This window comes from Xenopus laevis, chromosome 2L (assembly GCF_017654675.1).
Source record: "Xenopus laevis strain J_2021 chromosome 2L, Xenopus_laevis_v10.1, whole genome shotgun sequence".
Lineage (NCBI taxonomy): Eukaryota > Metazoa > Chordata > Amphibia > Anura > Pipidae > Xenopus > Xenopus laevis.
In genome coordinates, this window is record NC_054373.1 from 143073182 (window position 1) to 143093070 (window position 19889).

The window sequence follows — 19889 nt, forward strand, 5'->3', positions numbered from 1 at the left end:
TATTTTAACTTAAATGATATACTCACACTATATCAAAAATTTAGTCTTACCTGAAATTTTCCTTTTCTTTAGTTCAAAAGGCAGCACATCACAATTGGGTAATAGATTCCATACCCCCTGATAGGACAGAATAACAAACAAACAATCTTAATTAAAGGAACAGTAATGTCAAAAAATAAAAAGTTTTAAAATTAATGAAAATATAAGTCAATGTTGCACTGCACTGGTAAAACTGCTGTGTTTGCTTAAGAAACACTACTATAGTTTATATAAATAATCTGCTGTGTAGCAATGGGGGCAGCCATTCAAAAGAGAAAAGGCTCATGTTACACAGCAGATAGCAAATAAGCTCTGTTTGTCTAATGGTGTTCTCTGTTATCCATTAGTTAACCATTTTTCAGTTTCCGCCATTGCTCCACAGCAGCTTTTTTGTATGAACTATAGTAGTGTTTCTAAAGCAAACGCATCAGTTTTACCAGTTCAGGGCAACACTACATGATATTTTCATTACTTACATTTTTTGGTGTTACTGTTCCTTTAACCCCTATAAGAGTCACCTCCTCCCTCCAGGCATCAGTGTTCATTTTCTAGCTTGTTAAATAAAAAAACACACACAACTTTAAATTTATTGGGAGGGATTATTGTGCGTCCTTTCTTTACGTCCTACAGGCAGCGCATCACAATTGGGATTTAGCAAGCTAAACACAGGGAGGGATCATTATTTCTCTGCCAAGGCCGATTCCCAAACTGTACTGCTAAAGGCTGCTTCCTGAGAGGCGCTATGTCAAGCTTGTAGAACTTTGCAAAAGTATGTATATTACTCCAAGAGGCTGCTCTGCAGATATCTCAAATATGCACTTGTGACCTTTCTGCCCAAGAAGTGGACACTACCCTTGAATGTGCTTTTAACTCTGCTGGAGGTTTCCTCCAAGCCATATAAGCTTTCCTATCCAAATAGCGTTGCCACCCGGCCGGTATTTTACCGGCCTAGCCGGTAAAACACCTGCCAAGGCTGGGGCCGGTATTACAAATTTACCGGCAATGTAGCTGCCAGTAAATCTGTAATCTGTAATATCCCTATCAAAAGCCCTTGGCCGGCCCCAATTTGCTGAAAACTTACGTTCTTTTCCGGCGTCTGTCCAATCGCGCGTCATGGCTCCGCCCCCTTTGACATCATGACACGACCCTTTTCATCCCGCCCCCACCACGGCCGGTTGAAATCTTTTTGAAAGGTGGCAACCCTATATCAAAAGGATCTTTATATGTTGACTCTTCCTCAGGAATTGTTGTTCTTTTTAGAAAGTCTTGCAATAAAAACATCCCCTTTGTGGCTCCTCCCAGGGTGCCTCCTTAGCATCTATAGGAATCATCAATTAGAATCTTTTTATTAATTTGTCTTTTCCACCTGAAATAAATAAAACTGTTCCTTAGATTTGTGTTGTACTAATGAGGAAGAATCACTATCAGCAACTGAATCAAGATTCTGAACTAGATTACAAATCTCTAGAATGTCAGCAGGTGACAATACTTCTGATCTGACTTCATCAAAATATTTTGACAACAGTTTCTTGAACCAGCTATCAAACAGTTCCGTGTTATTTACTGGGTCCCCACTTGGAATACATGATTCACAATTTGGCTGAGAATAATCTTCAGGCAATGGCTGATCACATCCTGAACAAATATTATATCTGGATTTTCTCTTTCTTTTCCTGTAAGATCTTTCTTCAGACACCTAAAATATATGAAAAGCGAGCATAAGTACACATATTAACTTTGAAAATGTGACCCCAGTAAATCTGCTACACATAGTACCGTTAGCAGCCTAATCACAGTCTAGCAGCTTCCGCTACAGGAACGGACACACAAATGGCAGAGGCAATCAAATGCTGCAAAATACCTGCTTAAGGTAAACTGCACCCTTAGGGGCAAATTCACTAAGCGCCGAACGCTAGCGTTACTTCGCTAGCGTTTGGCATTTTCGCTACTGCGCAAATTCACTAACGAACGCTGGCGTAGTTTTGCTAGTGTTACTTCGCACCCTTACGCCTGGCGAAGTTTCGGTAGCGACGTAACTAAGCAAATTCACTAAGGTGCACAGTGTATTGAATGCTACCTTTTACGCTAGACTTCCTTCGCCACCTCAGACCTGGCGAAGCGCAATATAGTAGATCGGGATTGCTTCAAAAAAAGTCATAATTTTTTCTAAGTCCCAAAAAACGCTGGCATGTTTTCTACATTATGGGTGATAGGCTGAAAAAGATCGAAAAAAATTTTGGGGCTCCCCTCCTTCCCCCCTACATTTCCTGACTCATGGCAACTTACCTAGACAGTGGGCACATGTGTAGGGCAAAATAAAATTTTTATTTGATGTTTTGAAGCTTTTCTAGCCATTTGTAGTGCTGATACGTATTCCTCCATTGAAATTTGAATTTGGCGCCGTATGCAAATTAGCCTTCGCTAGCGTAACTTTGCTTTACTTAGCGAATCAACGCTAGCGCAACTTCACAACCTTACGCTACCCCTGAGCGCAACTTCGGATTTTAGTGAATTTGCGAAGCGCTGGCGAAACTACGCCTGGCGAAGTGTGGTGAAGTGCGGCGAAGTTACGCCTGGCGCAACTATGAATCTTAGTGAATTTGCCCCTTAGCTGCGAGTTTCCTAGAAATATCTTAAACTCTTCATACTCACCATATTTTGCATTCCCGCATTTATATGCTGCATTGCTATCATGTGGTATGAATGATACTCCCTAACCAGGACCAGTTTTATACTGGTAAAGATAATAGAATGCAGGACAGCCTAGGAATGGTAACACCAATGATAATTTGCAATCATTTGAATATCATGTTAGAACAGATTTCTAAGCACTCATTTGAAATGGTAAATTGCAGATGCAATACCATTAAAATACAACTTTAAAAGAGTAATAAGATATTTGCAACCCCTATACCTTTGTAATATAGACGATAAAATTCAAAGTTTCCTGAATGCATTGCCCTTGTACTCTATAAGGTCATGATTTAATGGTGGTGAACTGCAGTGCCGTATAAAAACTAATACAGTGTAATGGACAAGGTACCACAATCTACACCCACATACCTCGCATGCTGAGAAACCCTATTATAGGGATTATAACTACATTATATTAATAACCTCTTAGCTAGAACATTAGTAAAAGTACAGCTCTGTATTCTGTACGTTTGGATCTGTATGTCACTTAAAAAGCCTGTCACTTACAACTGGTTAGTTGTATCATTAGAATAAGACACAACATTATCTATCTAGTATCCATATATTTTGGAATTAACAGATAACCTGCCAAACCCAGCATCCATAAGTGTAGTACAGTTAGTGTTGATATACTTAGCTATTGAGCATAGTCAGGATAACCTACAGAGTACACCGTAGGATAGAAACACGGAAAAAGCCACAAACACAGTACAATTACTTCAGAAGTTGGGATGTGATAGTAGCTGGATTAACCTAGAGAGATACTAAGTAGTTGTAGAAGGAAATAAAAAGACCTGAAACACCATGTTAATATGGTGCATAAACCAAAAAATTCAGAATATCCATCATGAAGCTATTTGCACTGTTGTAATGCCATAGCAATGAACTGCCGAAAAGGTTTACTCTTAATATTTTACATACTTATTGTAATAGTGCTCATGTCTGCAGAAATTGCAATGTGGTAAACACATTCTATTTCCGGAGTGCCCTTTGTATTCATATGCTTAAATGCGGTCAACTGTAAAGATTACAATATGTTAATATATTGAAATGCACAATCCAAATAATTAAGCACCTTGAATGGTTATAAGAACAACTTTGGTTGCAACCTAACTTGTAGTATAGTAAAACTGAACTGCAGCCGTGCATATAAGATCTGTAAATTGAATGTCTACCTTATGATGGGCAGGTTACATGCAAATGTGCATAGTAAGGCAACAAGTGAAGTAAAGGGTGTCCTTAGTATAATGCAAGGGTGTGTTAGTAAAACTGTATGGTTATATCAGGATAATACTGATGTTTGCAGACCTATAGTTGTATGATCTGCATCAACTGGCCTCCATATGCTCAATGACTATCCTGCTATTACTGGTTAAATGCAGACATTCCAATATGATAGTATAGAGAACTGTAGGCGAGTATTTAGTACAACACTCTGAAAGGCTATACAATGATAGTTTTGATCAATACCAATAGCATATCATTACATAAATTGTAAATTAGTAATAATGAAAAGCAGAAGTGCACTTACTATCCATATACTGAATGGCTATTCTGCTATTACTGGTAAAATGCAGACATGGTATTATAGCGAACTATAGGAGCACAACACACTGAATGGCTATACAATGATAACTTTGATTACCAATAGCATATAGTTACATAAAGTTGTAATATAGTAATAAGTATCTGCAGAAATGCACTTAATTCAAATGCTGATTGACTATTCTGCTAATACGGTTTGATTGCAGCCATTACACTATAGTAGAATAGGGAGCTGTAGTTGAACATTTGGTATAACACCCTGTGCAGAAATGCACTTAATATATACACTGCAAGGCTATTCTGCTAATCCTGTTTGAATGCAGCCATTACACTATGGTAGTATAGGGAGCTCCATATGTTGCATGGCAGCTTCATGGTAGCACAGGTTAATGCAGATGTTGCCGTATGGTAGTAAAATGAAGATAGCCATGCACTTAGTTTGAATGCGGTCATTACATATCATATGTTGTATTATGGTACTGCTTAATACAGGTATTGTGGTACAGAATCCTGGTGGAGAGCAAGGGTGTGATTAGTGTAACACACTGTATGGTTATATCATGATAGTACTTATGCCTGCAGACATATAGTAAAAATAACCATATATGCTGTTAGAATTCATATGCTGAATGGTAGACATTGTAATTCAGGAATGAACAAACATTTTTACACACAAGAAAAATTTCAGGTAAGAACCACCGCCTGAGGGTTGAATCCTGCAATACTCACTGCTTCATGGTGAAATTGGAGTTTCATGTGGTAATTTACCAACCATTTCCTACTAACCATAACAAGTAACCGGTTTAGTAGCCATATTGTTGGTAAACACTGTGTTGAGAAAGCAACAATACTATGTATATCAAAGTCAAATAAACTGGTATATTTACCCTTCTTTTATTATTCTGGTCTCCATAACCCTTGATAAAGAGCTTTTAAGCTCGAAACATTTCGTGTTGTCGATAAAAGCACCTTGCGGCAGTACACCTGCGCTGATTGGTTTCATTACCCATTTACCTGGATTGAATACTGTGAATATCCCAGGGATTTGGTTAACCATAACCGCAACCGTTCCAATGCCTTTGCTGATATAGCCGAACAGCTAATTTGTTATGTCAGGCTCAAATACCTGCACTTCCAAAAAGGTCATTTGCATGCCACAGGCAATTAGTGCACCAGGCTCCTTTGCATCAGAAGCCTTTCTGTTAAAGGGACAGCACATTTGCAGATATAGGCTGATAAAAAAAACAGCTTATATCACAGAGGCTAGGTTACCAAACTTTCCATAATGATGTGGATCCAATCCACTATAGTTGATAGGCTACACAATCTGAATGCTATCCGGCAGACTGCAGAGTGCACAGTGAGGAGAGCCCCATACTCCTGTTTGGATGTAAGTAACCAAGTTATTGTACACACCCAAAGGTTTTGTGACTGACTGCGAAGATAAGCACACATGGCCATGGTCCTCCTTGGACCTGCCCTTGTCTTAATACTTGATCTAACTTCATCAAAGGATTTTGATAACATTTCCTTGAACCAGCTAATTAACTGTTCAGGTTTTTTTTACTGGGTCCCCCTCAGAATACATGATTCACATAATGAGTGGGAATAGTCTTTAGGCAATGGTTCTTCACATCCTGTGACCCATAGTAATTCTGCTAAGGCTACCCATTGTACCTTAGCAGCCTAGTCAAATTCTAGCAGCCTGGCAGCTTCCTCTCCAATAACTGACCCAAATGACAAAGGCAATAAACGCTGCAAGCTTACCTGCTTTCCATAAAGTTCCTAGTTTACACTGCCTTGTTCTCTTAGACGCGCACCTACACGGAACGGTAGTGCGTGACGTCATCAGCATAGGCCCGGTAATACTACCCGCGGCGTGTAGTATGAAAGAACTGGGTTAAAAAATTGCCCCTAAAATATGTAAATAGTTGCTCCATGTAAGCTAAGATTGTCTGTAAGCACGTGAGTTGTGCACTGTCTGAAGGTTTGTGTGCAACTAGTAGTTCTAGCATTGAATAAAAAGCCTATGCACAAATCCATCATTTATCCCACACATATACATTTTGTTGCTGTACAGGTATGGGATCTGTTACCCATAAACCCGTTATCCAGAAAGCTCCAAATAACAGAAAGGCCATCTCCCTTAGACACCATTTTATACAAATAATCCAAATGTTTAAAAATGATTTCCTTTTTCTCTGTAATAATAAAAGAGTAACTTGCACTTGATCAAACTAAGATATAATTATCCTAACTCGGGCAGATTTATCAAGGGTTGAATTTCGAATTTGAAAAACGTCAAAATTTGAATTCAAAAAGACCAACCGAAATTCAATCAAAGATTTTTTTGGCCGAATAGCTCCGTTTTCGATCGAATTAGAATCATACGAATTCTAAGTTTTTCCCACCAGTCCATCAATTGACTCTGAGTAGGTTCTAGGAGGTCCCCCACAGGCTAAAACAGCAATTCGGCAGGTTTTAGATAGCTAATGGTCGAAGCATAATTTTTAAAGAGACAGTACATGATAAATTTCAAAATTCGAATTTTAAAACTTTTTTCAAATTCGAATAAAATTTGGACTATTCTCTAGTCGAAATACACAAAAATTTGCTTGAAATTTGATTTGTTTTTTTTAATTCAAATTTTCACTTTGACCTTTGATAAATCTGCCCCTTAATGATTAAATGATTTTCTAGTAGAGGTATGAGGATCCAAATTATGGAAAGATCCGTTATCTGGAAAACCCCAGGTCCCGAGCATTCTGGATAAGTAAGGATGCACCAAATCCAGGATTCGGTTCTGTATTCGGCCATTTTCAGCAAGATTCGTAATCGGCCGAATCCTTGCGCCTGGCCGAACCGAGTTCTTAAAATCATGTGACTTTTCGTCACAAAATAAGGAAGTAAAACATTTTTTTTGCCGCGCATATGCAAATTAGGGCTTGGATTAGTTTCAGTATTCAGCCAAATCTTTCACAAAGGATTCGGGGGTTCCGCCGAATCCACTACCAAAACTAATCCAACCCTAATTTGCATATGCGCGGCAAAAAATATTTTGACTTCCTGATAATAATCTCTGATAATAAGTCCCATACTCGTACACGGCCAAAGGGAGCAAGTCACTTCTTCCAAAATTACAGAACCATTTTATGTTCCCCTGTAAGTGATTTCTAGTTTCCTTCAGAGATCTAGCATGGACAGATTCACTACTTATGCTTGTTCCGAAGTAACATTTTGAAGTCAGGCCAGAGTAACTATATTGAAACATAACACGAAATATTCAACTAGCAAACAATCTGATGCTGTGCCATAGATTTATTAAAAATATTTAATAATCTTTATTAGCAGAACTTACAATACAAAACAAAAGCAATACTGCATGGGAGTTGGTTCAATTCAAACCATCAACAGTAAAATCGAAAATCAAAAGAAAACCAAAACATTCATATATAAATCATCCATGCCTAGACAAACACTGTGCTTATTGTATAATGACAGAAATGCTTTCATGGGTGGTTTAATGGTTTCCAGTCCCAAATTTACTACATTTCCATATATGTACATAATACAGATTTATTCAAATGTAAAAAAAAGTAGGGGAAATCACTAATCAAATATGAAAGGATTTCAATTACTAAAAAAAACAAACAAACACAAATGTTACATTTATAATAGCTCTTTAGTAGAAAGCATTTATATTAAAGTATTCATGTGCATGACGTATGTATGTATGTGATGAAAATGCTGCATTCTCAGGTATTCCTAAAAGATCTCAATAAAATCACCACCATGCTGTGATAAGAACTAGATGTACCAGCCTGTTACATAAGAAGAAAATTTCTGGAAAGGCAAGCAGCATAGAGGGCTCACTCTTGGGAACAGTATAAGTAAACATGAATAGTACTGTGGTTGTGATAGAACTGACAGAGGTATGTCATTTATATTTCTTTTTTGGTTGGCCCTCTGCTATTCATTTTACTCTTCACTTTACCACTGCTAATTTGATCTTAAAGGTGGAAGGGGAAAAAAACCGAAAATGAACACTACATAGAAACATCAATAATAAATTCCCTTTTAATAATTTTCCGTCCATGCAAAGCATTGGATTATCACACTGACAGAAAGTTTGGCTCACTTTCAACCTTCCCTTTTATTAATCTGATGCAGGGCTGAAAAAACAACAGCAAATCAGGTATTAGGGTTATAAGAAAAAAAAAAAAAAAAAAGCATCACAATTATAACAAAATATAAATACACAAAACTGAAATTCATTATAGAAATAATTCAAAACAAGAAAAAAACAACAACATCAACATCAGTTTTGTGCCAGAAAAATATTAATAATAATAACTTACACATTTACATTCTTTCTGTCAGAAGGTTATCTTCTGACCATACACTGCTGGCCAGAATAATGAAAGGCACATAAATAGTCAAAGATAAAGCCATTTAGTATCTCACTAAACAGCAAGTAAACTTGTTCGCACATAGGCCAGGGGCCACGTGGGCAACTAGGTTTACTGCTCTGGTAAGGAACTTGCTATAAAGGCAAAAGAAAGGCAGAACTTAGGGTAGAACTACATAAGCGATTTCCACACATTTTCGGCGGATCCAACGCGCTGCGCCAAAACGCAGGTGTCAAGTCGAATGCGACGGAAAATAGGGTAAGCAACAGCAATGTCGGATGGAGTCGCAGCATTCATCCGTCACGACACAAATGTCAGATGCAGACAATGCATGCAGTGCCTGCATCTGACAGTCGTGTCGGATGAACGCTGCGGCACCATCTGACATTTGTATTTCTTACCTTATTTTCCATCGCATCCAACTTGACACCTGCGTTTTGGTGCAGCACGTCGGAGCCACCGAAAACACGTGGAAATCGCTCATGTAGTTCTACCCTTATGCTTACTGCAATTAGCTACACCAAAGTCTCCTGATGCAACTCGTTGTTTTTAACATGCTCACCCGGCACAATATCTGCTATTGGCCCTATGGCCAATAATAGAGACTTTCAATAGGAATATCTCCAAACAAGATATGTGCATGGTTTAGGGGTTGCCAACTGGATTATTTCACTGTCAGTTTCTCAATCAGCCTTATGGACCTACCAAGCATATCAGGCACCTAGTGTAAACAGTTCATAAATGCATCTGCCCTTCTAATCTTGAAAGGAGCAGACAGTGCAGCATTTCCAGGGATTATACGCATACCCGATATACTATACCCGATTTTCTGAAAAAAGTTAACTTCACATTACTGCAAAAATAACCCCTCCTCATCAGAGAAAGGTACTAATGAAAATAAGCATATAAATACTCTAATCCCTTTCCTACCCCCCGCCCCCTGACAAATACAAGTTTTTTTTTCAACAAATAAACATAAATAGGCTCTGTAACAAATTACACAGTCCAAGAAAAAAACAATACATATGTACATATCAACAGCACTGCTGCAAGTTTGTGCAAACTGCATGATACACATCCATTAAAAGGGGTTGATACTGTAAATGCAACTGCTGTTGCAGTCTGTGCTCTTCCGTGACAAAGCTACAGCACAAACTTGGAAAACAAAAGGCGACGAATCAGTTCAACACTCAATAAATCATATTCCATAGTGAAAGCATCAAAACGTAGAGAAGGTGTCCTCTGACCCAGCAAAGGAAACATCATGGAACCTGCTGCCGGGCCAATAAGGATTGCATTGATCGGTGCATTGGTCTGCTGCAGTAACATCACTGGGCAGAGGGATCTGTCATATCTGCCAGGCTTTACGCATACTGCTGCTGCTCTAGTCAGATGGTGGAGGATGAAATTAATTTCACATGACGCAGCATTTCTTCTCTTCACCAAAGGATCGCTCGACACGGTCAATTTCCTCAATCATTTTAGTAAAGATCAGCTTGCACCTCTATAACAGGCAAGAACACAGGGATTAAGTAAGTGTAAAAAAATACCTTGCAAACTTGGACAGCAAAACCATATCTTAATAGATTTTTAAATAAACAGCTTTTGCACACACCTATTCTAGCTGCATTCAGCCAAAGGCATGATTATTTAGACCAGAAAAAAAGCTCTTTCCGTGGCAATTTTAGACACATAAAAACCTACGATATATATAATATATGTTTGTACATACTAATTCACAAGCCTTCCTGGAACATAAGCATTCCAGGGATCTCCCCAGAGCCAACTTATTTAGGATGTGCATTTCTGATGCATGCTACATCAGAGAGGATATCTAGGGCTTTTATACAATTATTAAAAACAGTGTTTACTACATTACCTATATTGATTTATCATAATGCCATTCATGAATAGCGTTAAATGGTGCATATATTGGATATTTGAAGCAAGAATCACAGATAAATCAATATCTTATACATATTCATTTTAAAACTGGCCATAATAAGGAAGCATGTAGGCAATGATCAATTTACCTCAGGGTCTTTTGCTGAAACTTCCAGGAATGCAGCTCCCCAAGACTCTGCTAGCTTTTTCCCATCTTCTGGTTTCACTTCACGGCTGCTCAAAAATAGTTAAATAAAAAGACAAACTTATACAAGCTTTTTTGAGGGAAAAAAGGCAAACATTCGTAGTAACAGTAATTCAGACAGAGAGAGTGTGCTTCTGTGACCGATGCAGCTATACTATGTGACATGCCATGAAGTATAGTTAGTACTTGTATTTGGTTTAGGAGAAATGCCTGTTCAATAAATATGACCCTTGTATAAGAAGGCAGAGTATTGTTGCATAGCTATAAGTTGGCCTAGACTAGTTTTGCCACCTTGATCACATTTTTTTTAAACAGTAACTGATGCTAAAATAACTGGCAAAAAACATATTACCAATAGGAAGACTGGTAACCTTTAGCTTTTAAACCCTTTGTAATACAGTGGCTGCAGGGGTTAATAACCTCTTATCTGCCATAGATTATAAAGTCTACTGCATTTTGCTTTCAACTACCAGAACAGATGTGATATATGTTTCTAGGTTTCTCTTTAATGTAAGCCACACAGTGTGTTGTTGTCTGACAACAAGTAGCGCAGCTGGATCAGTCAGTGGCAGGCAAAGGGTTAATTAAATTAGTGGCCGCATGTAAAGCAAATAATAGATGCTGCCAGGACAGACCTTGGACATTAGGGCCCTTTACAACTCTTGTATCGGTTACTGGTCACTATGTATGTAATTCATTTATACAATTAGTTAATTGTATAAACCCATTTATTAGACAGTGCTGCAAATATGTTGTTGCCTTATGAATGTTAATGATTTTAATAATACAGTAATAATAATAATAATAGTATATATGTATGTATACAATCACGTGAGCAAAAGACATAAGTGGGAGTATTGGAAAAAAATATGAAAGAAGAATATTTCAAATAAATAAGCGAGTTGGAAACATACCAGTGAGTTGGCAGGTCATTCTTATTCCCAACAAGGACTATAGGCATACTGAAAAGGAAAAGGACAATATTTATTAAAAAAAAAAAAAAAAAGACATATCTTTATAAAACATTACGTTCTAATAGACATATAGTCATCACATTCATCTACATTTTTCAGGTGATGCAGGAAACTAGTAAGTTGTTGTTTTAAACAACATCTCTTCCTATTGCAACCCAAGTTTCCATGCTGTCACTGGTATCACAAGGCATTTGGCATCAGCTAGTGATTTTATTTTTGTATGTAATCATATGTTCAATGTATACCCCTTTAATTGCACAGTATGTATGGTACAATTAGGCAAATAGGGCATGAATTAAAAAAAATAAATAAATAAATAAAAAATACTTACAGACATTTTCCCCGCTTGTCCACAAGAATGCTGTGAATGGCACGGGCTATCTGGAAGCTAAGAGAACAGAGGTTTAATTACACTCAAGAAGTGCATCAAAATGTCTATAAATCAGTGAATTTGATGTATATGCAAATAATACTGTGCAAAATGATACATTCTTTTGATGTGATAATATTTGTTTGAATAATAAAAGTGAATACACACAAAAAATATTTAAAAATGACTTATCAAAAGAGATAAAATAAAGTTCTCCTGTAATATATAGCAGTATATAATGATAATATAGTGTTTTTTCCTTAAAGGCGTTGTTCACTTTTAAATTAACTTTTAACATGATGTAGAGCAGGGATCCCCAACCTTTTGAACCCGTGAGAAACATAAAAAAGTAAAAGGAATTGGGGAGCAACACAAGCATGAAAAATGTTCCTGGGGTGCCAAATAAGTGCTGTGATTGGCCATTTGGTAGCCCCTATGCGGTTTGTCAACTTACATTGAGGCTCTGTTTGACAGTGCACCTGGGTTTTATACAACCAAAACTTGCCTCCAAGCCAGGAATTCAAAAACAAACTCCTAATTTGAAGCCACCGAGAGCAACATCCAAGGGGTTGGAGAGCAACATGTTACTCACGAGCTACTGGTTGGGGATCACTGATGTAGAGAGTGATATTCTGAGACAATTTGCAATTGGTTTTCATTTTTTATTATTTGTGGTTGAAAAGTTGATTAGAACTGGCCATTCTACAACATACTAAGAGTAGAGGTGAACCACCCCTTTAATAAATACGCCCCTTACAGCTCAACAGATTATGGCAAGGTTTGACATCCCTGTAACCCACTGGTCAATCTGGCAATTACCTTCAGTGATCAATAGGTGGCGCACTCTCTCAATATATAACAGTCAATCTAAAACAAAAGGAGCTCACCTTCTGGAGCATGCCACCGAGTATACTACAATGTATCCATGGATTCCAAAAACGAATGACTGAGGAAGCAGAGAGTATTCATCCTTAAAACAGAAGTGACAAAAGGTTAGTTTGCCCTTTGAACAATAGTATGCGAGAAAGCTGAAAAACAACTCACCTGCCCTGCAGTGTCCACCACATCCAACTCAAACTCTTCACTCCCCATAACAAAGGTCTTGCTCCAAGCTGCAGCAAGAGGGAGTACAGTATTATTATCATTATTACGGGAATAGAATCCACAGATAGCCAATTAGGGATCTCAGCACAGACGTTCACTTACTGTTCTCAATGGTAGGCTCATAGTCCTTAGGAAAATCTCCTTTAATAAACTGAAGTGCGAGGGAAGATTTACCTTTAAGAAACAAGAACATAAGAAGAAGGTATTACACACATATACAGGTATAGCTGTGCCATGATTTTAAAGTCATCTGGTGACACCCATGGGAATGATCAGCACCATCACAGGGATTAAAAAAGCACAAGTCGAGCAGAAAATCCACCTTGGAGCTGACAGAGAGTGTGAAACAGGACTGGCAGCTGTGTTTGGCCAGGTGCACTGTGCATGGAGATAGACCTACTATAGCACCTAAATCACTGCTGGGGCTGATACACGTTGTGCAGAGTCATTAGGAAACAGAGCCATGTGCCTGGAATAATCCTGCCTACTACCCTACCCCCACTATTAACAAAACATGTCAGATAGCTCATCCACTGAAACCCACCCTTCCCCCTGCCCAGGGTGTATTACTACTACTTCTATTACTACTACTACTACTACTTCACACACTCATCAACACACACAATGCCCATTAGGCAGGACAATTGTACAAGAAATACAATTACACAGCAAAATTCAGTACTAATACATGAACGTGTATTAATGCTAAATCTGCCCCTTAGTCATACAACACTGGCCTGCCATAGCCACACTGTCCCACTATAGCGTCACACTGTGGCCCTTGTAGCCCCCAACACACACGCCAATGTACTGGATAATAGGACACTGGATCCGTGGGGGACGGTGGGAATTGTAGTTCAGGGGTTCATCCAGTTGTGACGTACGTCAGGCTACAGACAGCTTTTCACTGTGTACACTCGCTCTGCCAGGTAACCTCTCCCCACCCATGGGTGCCAGGGATCTCGCCCTGAAATCAGCGGCCAGTGACTCGCACTTACCAACTGAAGGGTAACCTAACATCACGATCTTGCGGTGCTTGACAGGCGCCATTGCGATCACGGCAGAGGAAATAAAAAAACGAAATACGGGCTTCCACTTTATGGAAACCCAAAAGAAATCCCAAAACAAAATCCTGCACTCTGCGACCCCTAGGAATATAGCCTAATCCTCCGCACACAGATCAAATACACGGGTTGTAGCAGGACATCCCCGCCTACCTTTACTGTCGGCCAATCAGCGTCCTGGAAAAACAGGTAAGTGATCCGGATTGGCCGTGTTTCTCGGAGGAGTTCCAATGAAAGGCGAGCAGATGCCGAGGCGCGTTTATTCATTGTTTGGGTTGCGACGAAGGAATGTGGAGGACTCGGCTCCTCTGATTGGCGCTTGATATTTTGGACGGGGTTGGGCTTTAGCAGGCAGGCAAGATGGAAACAAACTCACGTGCTGCAATTCGCTGGCGTCTGGTAGTTGGGGGCTGAGACTAGGCTGCTGGTGGCTAAAGTAGGGCAAAGTGGCGTGTTCGGGCTCAGTAGGTGCAGTTGTGTAGTGACCAGGCCTAGTGCTGCGGCGTGTACTGTGGTAACTTAGATCTAGTATCATATGATGCCGACAGGAAGTGAGTGCTTGGTGTTGTCATGCGAAACCGGAAGGGGCTGTGTGTTATGGGGTGAAAGGGGAAATATCGTGCAGAGTGTGTAGCATTAAAAGGGGAAGCACCAGGCAGTTTGTGTGTTCTGCCAAGTGCCAGAGGGACTGTTATAAGATGCCATACACCTTCATTATTTATTGGACTGTGTCTAGTTGAAATGCCAGGGCTTATTGTAAATGCCACACTTTGGTATCACCCCTGCCCTCCTTTTGTTTTACCACCACTCCCTAACAATTGTTTCTAAATACAATTTAAAGTTACATTGGGCCGCTTCAATCCGTGGTTGTACTATTAACCTGCCCTGAGTGTGCTGATTTACAGCAATCAATGCTTTGCCTTCATTTTCTAAATTGCATTAGACTGAATAAACTAATTTATTGCTATGGAAGCCCACAGGTGAGTAATTAAGGCCTCACAGGTCTTCCTTTCTGCTACTTAATTAGGGTGTTGACATTTTGTGTTAAGATTGTAGTTACCTGGCTTCTTAGAGAACCAATAAGTGTATTGTAATGAATAATTGGACAGGTTCCTGATATCTTTTAAACGTCATTTAGGTATCGGTGTAGTGATGCATGGTTAAAGGCAAAATCTGTGAGTTAAGGTTGCCAGTAAACTTTACCTGTGTTAACTTGGATTAGGATCATGAACACAGGTCTCAAAGTGAAAAACACTCCCCAGTTTAAGGAAGGGGTCCAGGTGCACCGCCACGAACTTTCAGCTGAGGGAGCGGATAACCGTATATAGAAATTGAGCAGGCACTTCTAGGAACAAAGCTTCCAAGCAGACTTTTCAATAAAAAAAAGTATTTATTTATTGAAGAGCACTAGGACACAGCGTAACGCGTTTCGGCTCAACAGGAAACTTAATCATAGCCTAGATAAGTATCCTGTCGATACGCAACGCGTTAAGCTGTGTCCTAGTGCTCTTCAATAAATACTTTTTTAATTGAAAAGTCTGCTTGGAAGATTGGTTCCTAGAAGTGCCTGCTCAATTTCTATATACTGTGTTACCTTGGAGCAGACTGTAAGTTACGTGTGCTTCTTGGCTTTTAACCTATTTGCACCTCCTTGGTCTCACCATAATAACCCATGTTTGGCTTCTGACCCATACAATATGTAAAAAAGAAGTTGTGTAGTCCATGATGGTGTACTACAGGAGGACTGCCCTCTTACAGATAATGGTTTATTGAAGGGCTTACTGTTACGGGCACCGGTCGGTGCGTCCTCCGGCGACGAAGACAAGATGGCGGCGCCCATTCAGCACACGTGGGTGCTGCGACACCAGCGTGATGGCGCAGTGATGCCGGCGTGATGACATCACTGGTTGGCACCAAGATTCTAAATAAAAGGGCGCCCAGGATGCTGAAACTCTGCCCAATTATAGGTATCATTCTGCTATAGTACCTGGATGTTATTCTGTTGTTTATTCCTGTTTACTGCCCTGTTCTGGATTTTTGAACCTTCGCTGCCTGCCTTGAGAACTCTTGCCTGTGACCTGACCACATCTCCTGATTAACCCTTTGGCTACCACAACTTGGACTTCTACCCCTGGGCTTCCTCCTTGGTCCGGACTACTCCTTTTGGGAGCCGCTAGGCCCCCTGACATTATAATTGGGCCATGGACCCCACTGAGGAAGCTACACCCGATGTCGGACGAGCGATACGCGGATTGGTGTCCCGCATGGAAGATTATGAAACTCAGCAGTTCTGCGTTGGGCAAGCACTTGATACATTCCTCTCCCGTATGCCTCCAGTGTCTCCTGTTGCTGGCAATCCTCCCACAGCTGCTGTCCTTCCGGCTGCTGTCTCTTCGGCTGGCGAGCCACGCATTCCTCCTCCACGTTGTTACAATGGGGATCCGCAAGCCTGCAGAGGTTTCGCTACACAGTGCCAGATCCAATTCGAGTTTCAACCTTCACAGTACCCCAGTGAACGTGCCAAGGTGGGGTATGTGATGTCTCGTCTGGAGGGCAAACCACTCGAGTGGGCAACATCTCTGGGAGAAGAATTCTCCATTGACGTCAAAGCATTCCTCCAGGCTTTCCGTACTGTCTTTGATGCTCCAGGTCACTAATGCCTCTTCTCGGCTCCTGCAACTCCGGCAGGGAAAACGCAGTGCCAGTGAGTACACTATTGACTTTAGAAACTTAATGGCGGAGACCTTCTCGAATGATGAGGCATACAAGGCTGTGTTCTACCAAGGTCTGTCAACCCGACTAAAAGATGATCTTGTCTCTAGGGAGCTTCCAGAACTGCTGGAGAATTTGGTTGCTCTCACCATTGAAGTGGACACTCGTCTTAGAGAGCATCAAGTTGACAAAAGAGTTCAGTAAGAGATTCCAACCTATGTTGGCGCCACGCTTTCAAAAACCTCTGTTGCCTGCACCCTCCCAGCAGCCTTCCGTTACTCCTTTGGAGGAGCCTATGCAAGTTGGAAGGTCCCGTCTCTCCGAGCAAGAATCACTTTGAAGACGTTTGGCTGGTCTATGTATGTCTGTACTGTGGTGGACAAGCTCAAGCATTGCCTGTGCAGGTTGGGACTTTACATAAAGAAAAATTATTGTTCCTGATTATTTCCTGCCCTTCTGTTCCTGTCCTCTTGGGTCTACCCTGGCTTCGCCTACATAACCCCACCATTGATTGGTCCTCTGGGCAGATCTCTCGTTGGAGTCCATTCTGTCAACAGCACGGTCTTCCTGCTAATCCTCTCCAGCGGGTGAATATCTCTTCGACAGATCTGAAAACTCTGCCATCCTTCTACAAGGAATTCTCTGTTGTCTTCTGTAAAAAGTCTGCAGAATTCCTCCCTCCTCATCTTCACTACGACTGCCCAGTCGATCTTCTCTCTGGAACCATGCCTCCTAGAGGTCGCACCTCTCTCTCCTGCGGAGACTTCTGCCATGAAAGACTATATCCAAGAAAATCTCCAGCGGGGATTTATTCGTCCTTCTACTTCTCCGGCAGGGGCTGGCTTTTTCTTTGTGGAGAAGAAGGACGGTGGTCTGCGTCCCTGCATTGACTATCGGGGACTTAATAAGATTACAGTTAAGTACCGATACCCCTTGCTTCTTATTACCCAACTGTTTGACCAACTGAAAGGGGCTCAGATTTTCTCTATGTTGGCTCTACGTGGGGCATACAATCTCATCCGCATACGTGAAGGAGATGAATGGAAGATGGCATTAGACACTCGGGATGGGCATTACGAATGCCTCGTAATGCCCTTCGGCTTCTGCAATGCCCCCACCGTCTTCCTGGAATTCGTGAACGACATCTTCCGGGATCTTTTGGGGAAATCTGTGGTTGTGTACCTAGATGACATCCTAATCTTCTCCAATGACCTAGAAAGTCATTGCTCCCAGGTGAAGGAGGTACTCTCTCGTCTGAGGAAAAACTCTTTGCCAAGCTGGAGAAATGTGTCTTCGAAGTGTCCAAGATCCCTTTTCTAGGCTACATCATCTCCCCAGAGGGTTTTAGATGGATCCTGCCAGTGTCCACAATTCAGGAGTGGCCTCTTCTGTTGAGTACTAAGGCGATACAAAGATTCATTGGGTTTGCAAATTATTACCAATAGTTTATCAAGGGGTTCTCCTCTCGCATTGTGCCTATCCTTGCCCTCATCTGAAAAGGGGGTAAACCCAACTCATGGCCCCCCTCAGCTGTTGAAGCTTTTCAGCCCTTAAGGGTGCTTTCACCTCTGCCGTCCGACATCCAGATCTGGGGTTACCCTTTTTCATTGAGGTGGATGCTTCTGAAGGTGGAGCTGGCTCTATTCTGTCCCAAAGACATCCGGCTGACGGCAAACTACATCCTTGTGCTTATTTCTCCAAGAAGTTCTCTCCAGCAGAGCAGAATTATGACGTTGGTAAGCGTGAACTCTTAGCAGTAAAGTTTGCTCTCAAGGAGTGGCGTCATCTTCTTGAAGGATCTTCGATCCCGGCCACTATCTATACTGACCATGAAAATTTAGAGTTCATACAATCTCTCAAGAGGTTGAATCCCGACAGGAAAGGTGGGTTCTCTTCTTTTCTCTCTTCAACTTCGTTTTTTTGACTTATAGCCCTGGCTCCAAGAATCAGAAAGCTGATGCTTTATCTCGAAGCTTCACTCCGTGAATCGTCTTCCTGAAAGGCAAGATCGAATTATTCCTCCTGCCAAAATGATTGCTTCTCTGTTCCCGCAATTTGCTGAACAAATCTTGGCTGGCCAGTCTTCCGCTCCTTCTGATAAATGGCGTTTGTACCCTCTGAGCTTCACCTGCCTATCCTACAACAGACTCATTGTTCAAAGCAAGCTGGACATCCTGGTCCAGAAAAGACTCTTGAGCTATTACGACGTCTAGTCTGATGGATGACTATCCGTAAAGATGTCAAAGACTTTGTTGCGGCCTGTACTATTTGTGCCACTTCCAAAGCTAGCCATACTCGCCCTAGCAGGTTATTACAACCTCTATAGAACTGAAGAGGATCGGAATACAGGCATTCAACGTTGCATTCCGCACAATAAATGAGCAGGTAACACTGCAACTTAAATGCCTGTGTGCCGATCCTCTTCTGTTCTATAGTATACATGAAGCTGCGGATCCTTTGGGATTGTGCACCGGGCTGATCTGGGGATGAGTGTGCGATTGTTCCATCTACTTTGGTATTACAACCTCTACCCATCCCCTCTCGTCCATGGACTCGCTTAGCAATGGACTTCATTGTAGAGCTTCCTCCCTCTAGAGGGCGCCCAGGACGCTGAAACTGCCCAATTATAGGTATCATTCTGCTATAGTACCTGGGTGTTATTCTGTTGTTTGTTCCGGTTTACTGACCTCTGCCTGTACTGGATTTTGACCCTTCGGTGCCTGCCTTGAGAACTCTTGCCTGTGAACTGACCAAGTCTCCTTTGGCTACAATTACTTGGACTTCTACCCCTGGGCTTCCTCCTTGGTCTGGACTACTCCCTTTGTGAGCAGCTAGGCCCCCTGACACTTACCTTGTCTATATGCCTTTGCATTCCTAAGATAATCTTTA

At 41.0% G+C, this 19889-nt stretch overlaps 1 protein-coding gene across 2 annotated transcripts; it reads right to left on the reverse strand.

Moving 5' to 3' along the window:
• Positions 1-7581: 7581 nt before the first annotated feature.
• On the reverse strand, positions 7582-14403 carry rhebl1.L (RHEB like 1 L homeolog). Of its 2 annotated transcripts, none has more exons than XM_018247374.2 (8): positions 14223-14403; positions 13327-13398; positions 13165-13232; positions 13008-13090; positions 12082-12138; positions 11691-11738; positions 10721-10805; positions 7582-10191 (listed from the first exon to the last, which is right to left on the reverse strand). In XM_018247374.2, the coding sequence occupies exons 1-8, from the start codon at positions 14272-14274 to the stop codon at positions 10102-10104; spliced, it is 555 nt and encodes a 184-aa protein (XP_018102863.1). In that variant the 5' UTR covers positions 14275-14403; the 3' UTR covers positions 7582-10101. The 2 variants fall into 2 exon arrangements, with proteins under 2 accessions (XP_018102863.1, XP_018102862.1); XM_018247373.2 differs by lacking the exon at positions 14223-14403 and adding an exon at positions 13547-13719.
• Positions 14404-19889: the final 5486 nt, after the last annotated feature.

What these genes read in the sequence shown, in the direction of transcription:
- rhebl1.L (XM_018247373.2), bottom strand. Translation starts at nt 13,610, where the DNA reads ATGCACAGTGCACCTGGCCAAACACAGCTGCCAGTCCTGTTTCACACT. An exon ending in TGAGCCTACCATTGAGAACA is followed by an intron (nt 13,233 to 13,326) that starts GTAAGTGAACGT and finishes CTCTTGCTGCAG; the next exon opens with CTTGGAGCAAGACCTTTGTT. An exon ending in TGGTGGACACTGCAGGGCAG is followed by an intron (nt 13,091 to 13,164) that starts GTGAGTTGTTTT and finishes TTCTGTTTTAAG; the next exon opens with GATGAATACTCTCTGCTTCC.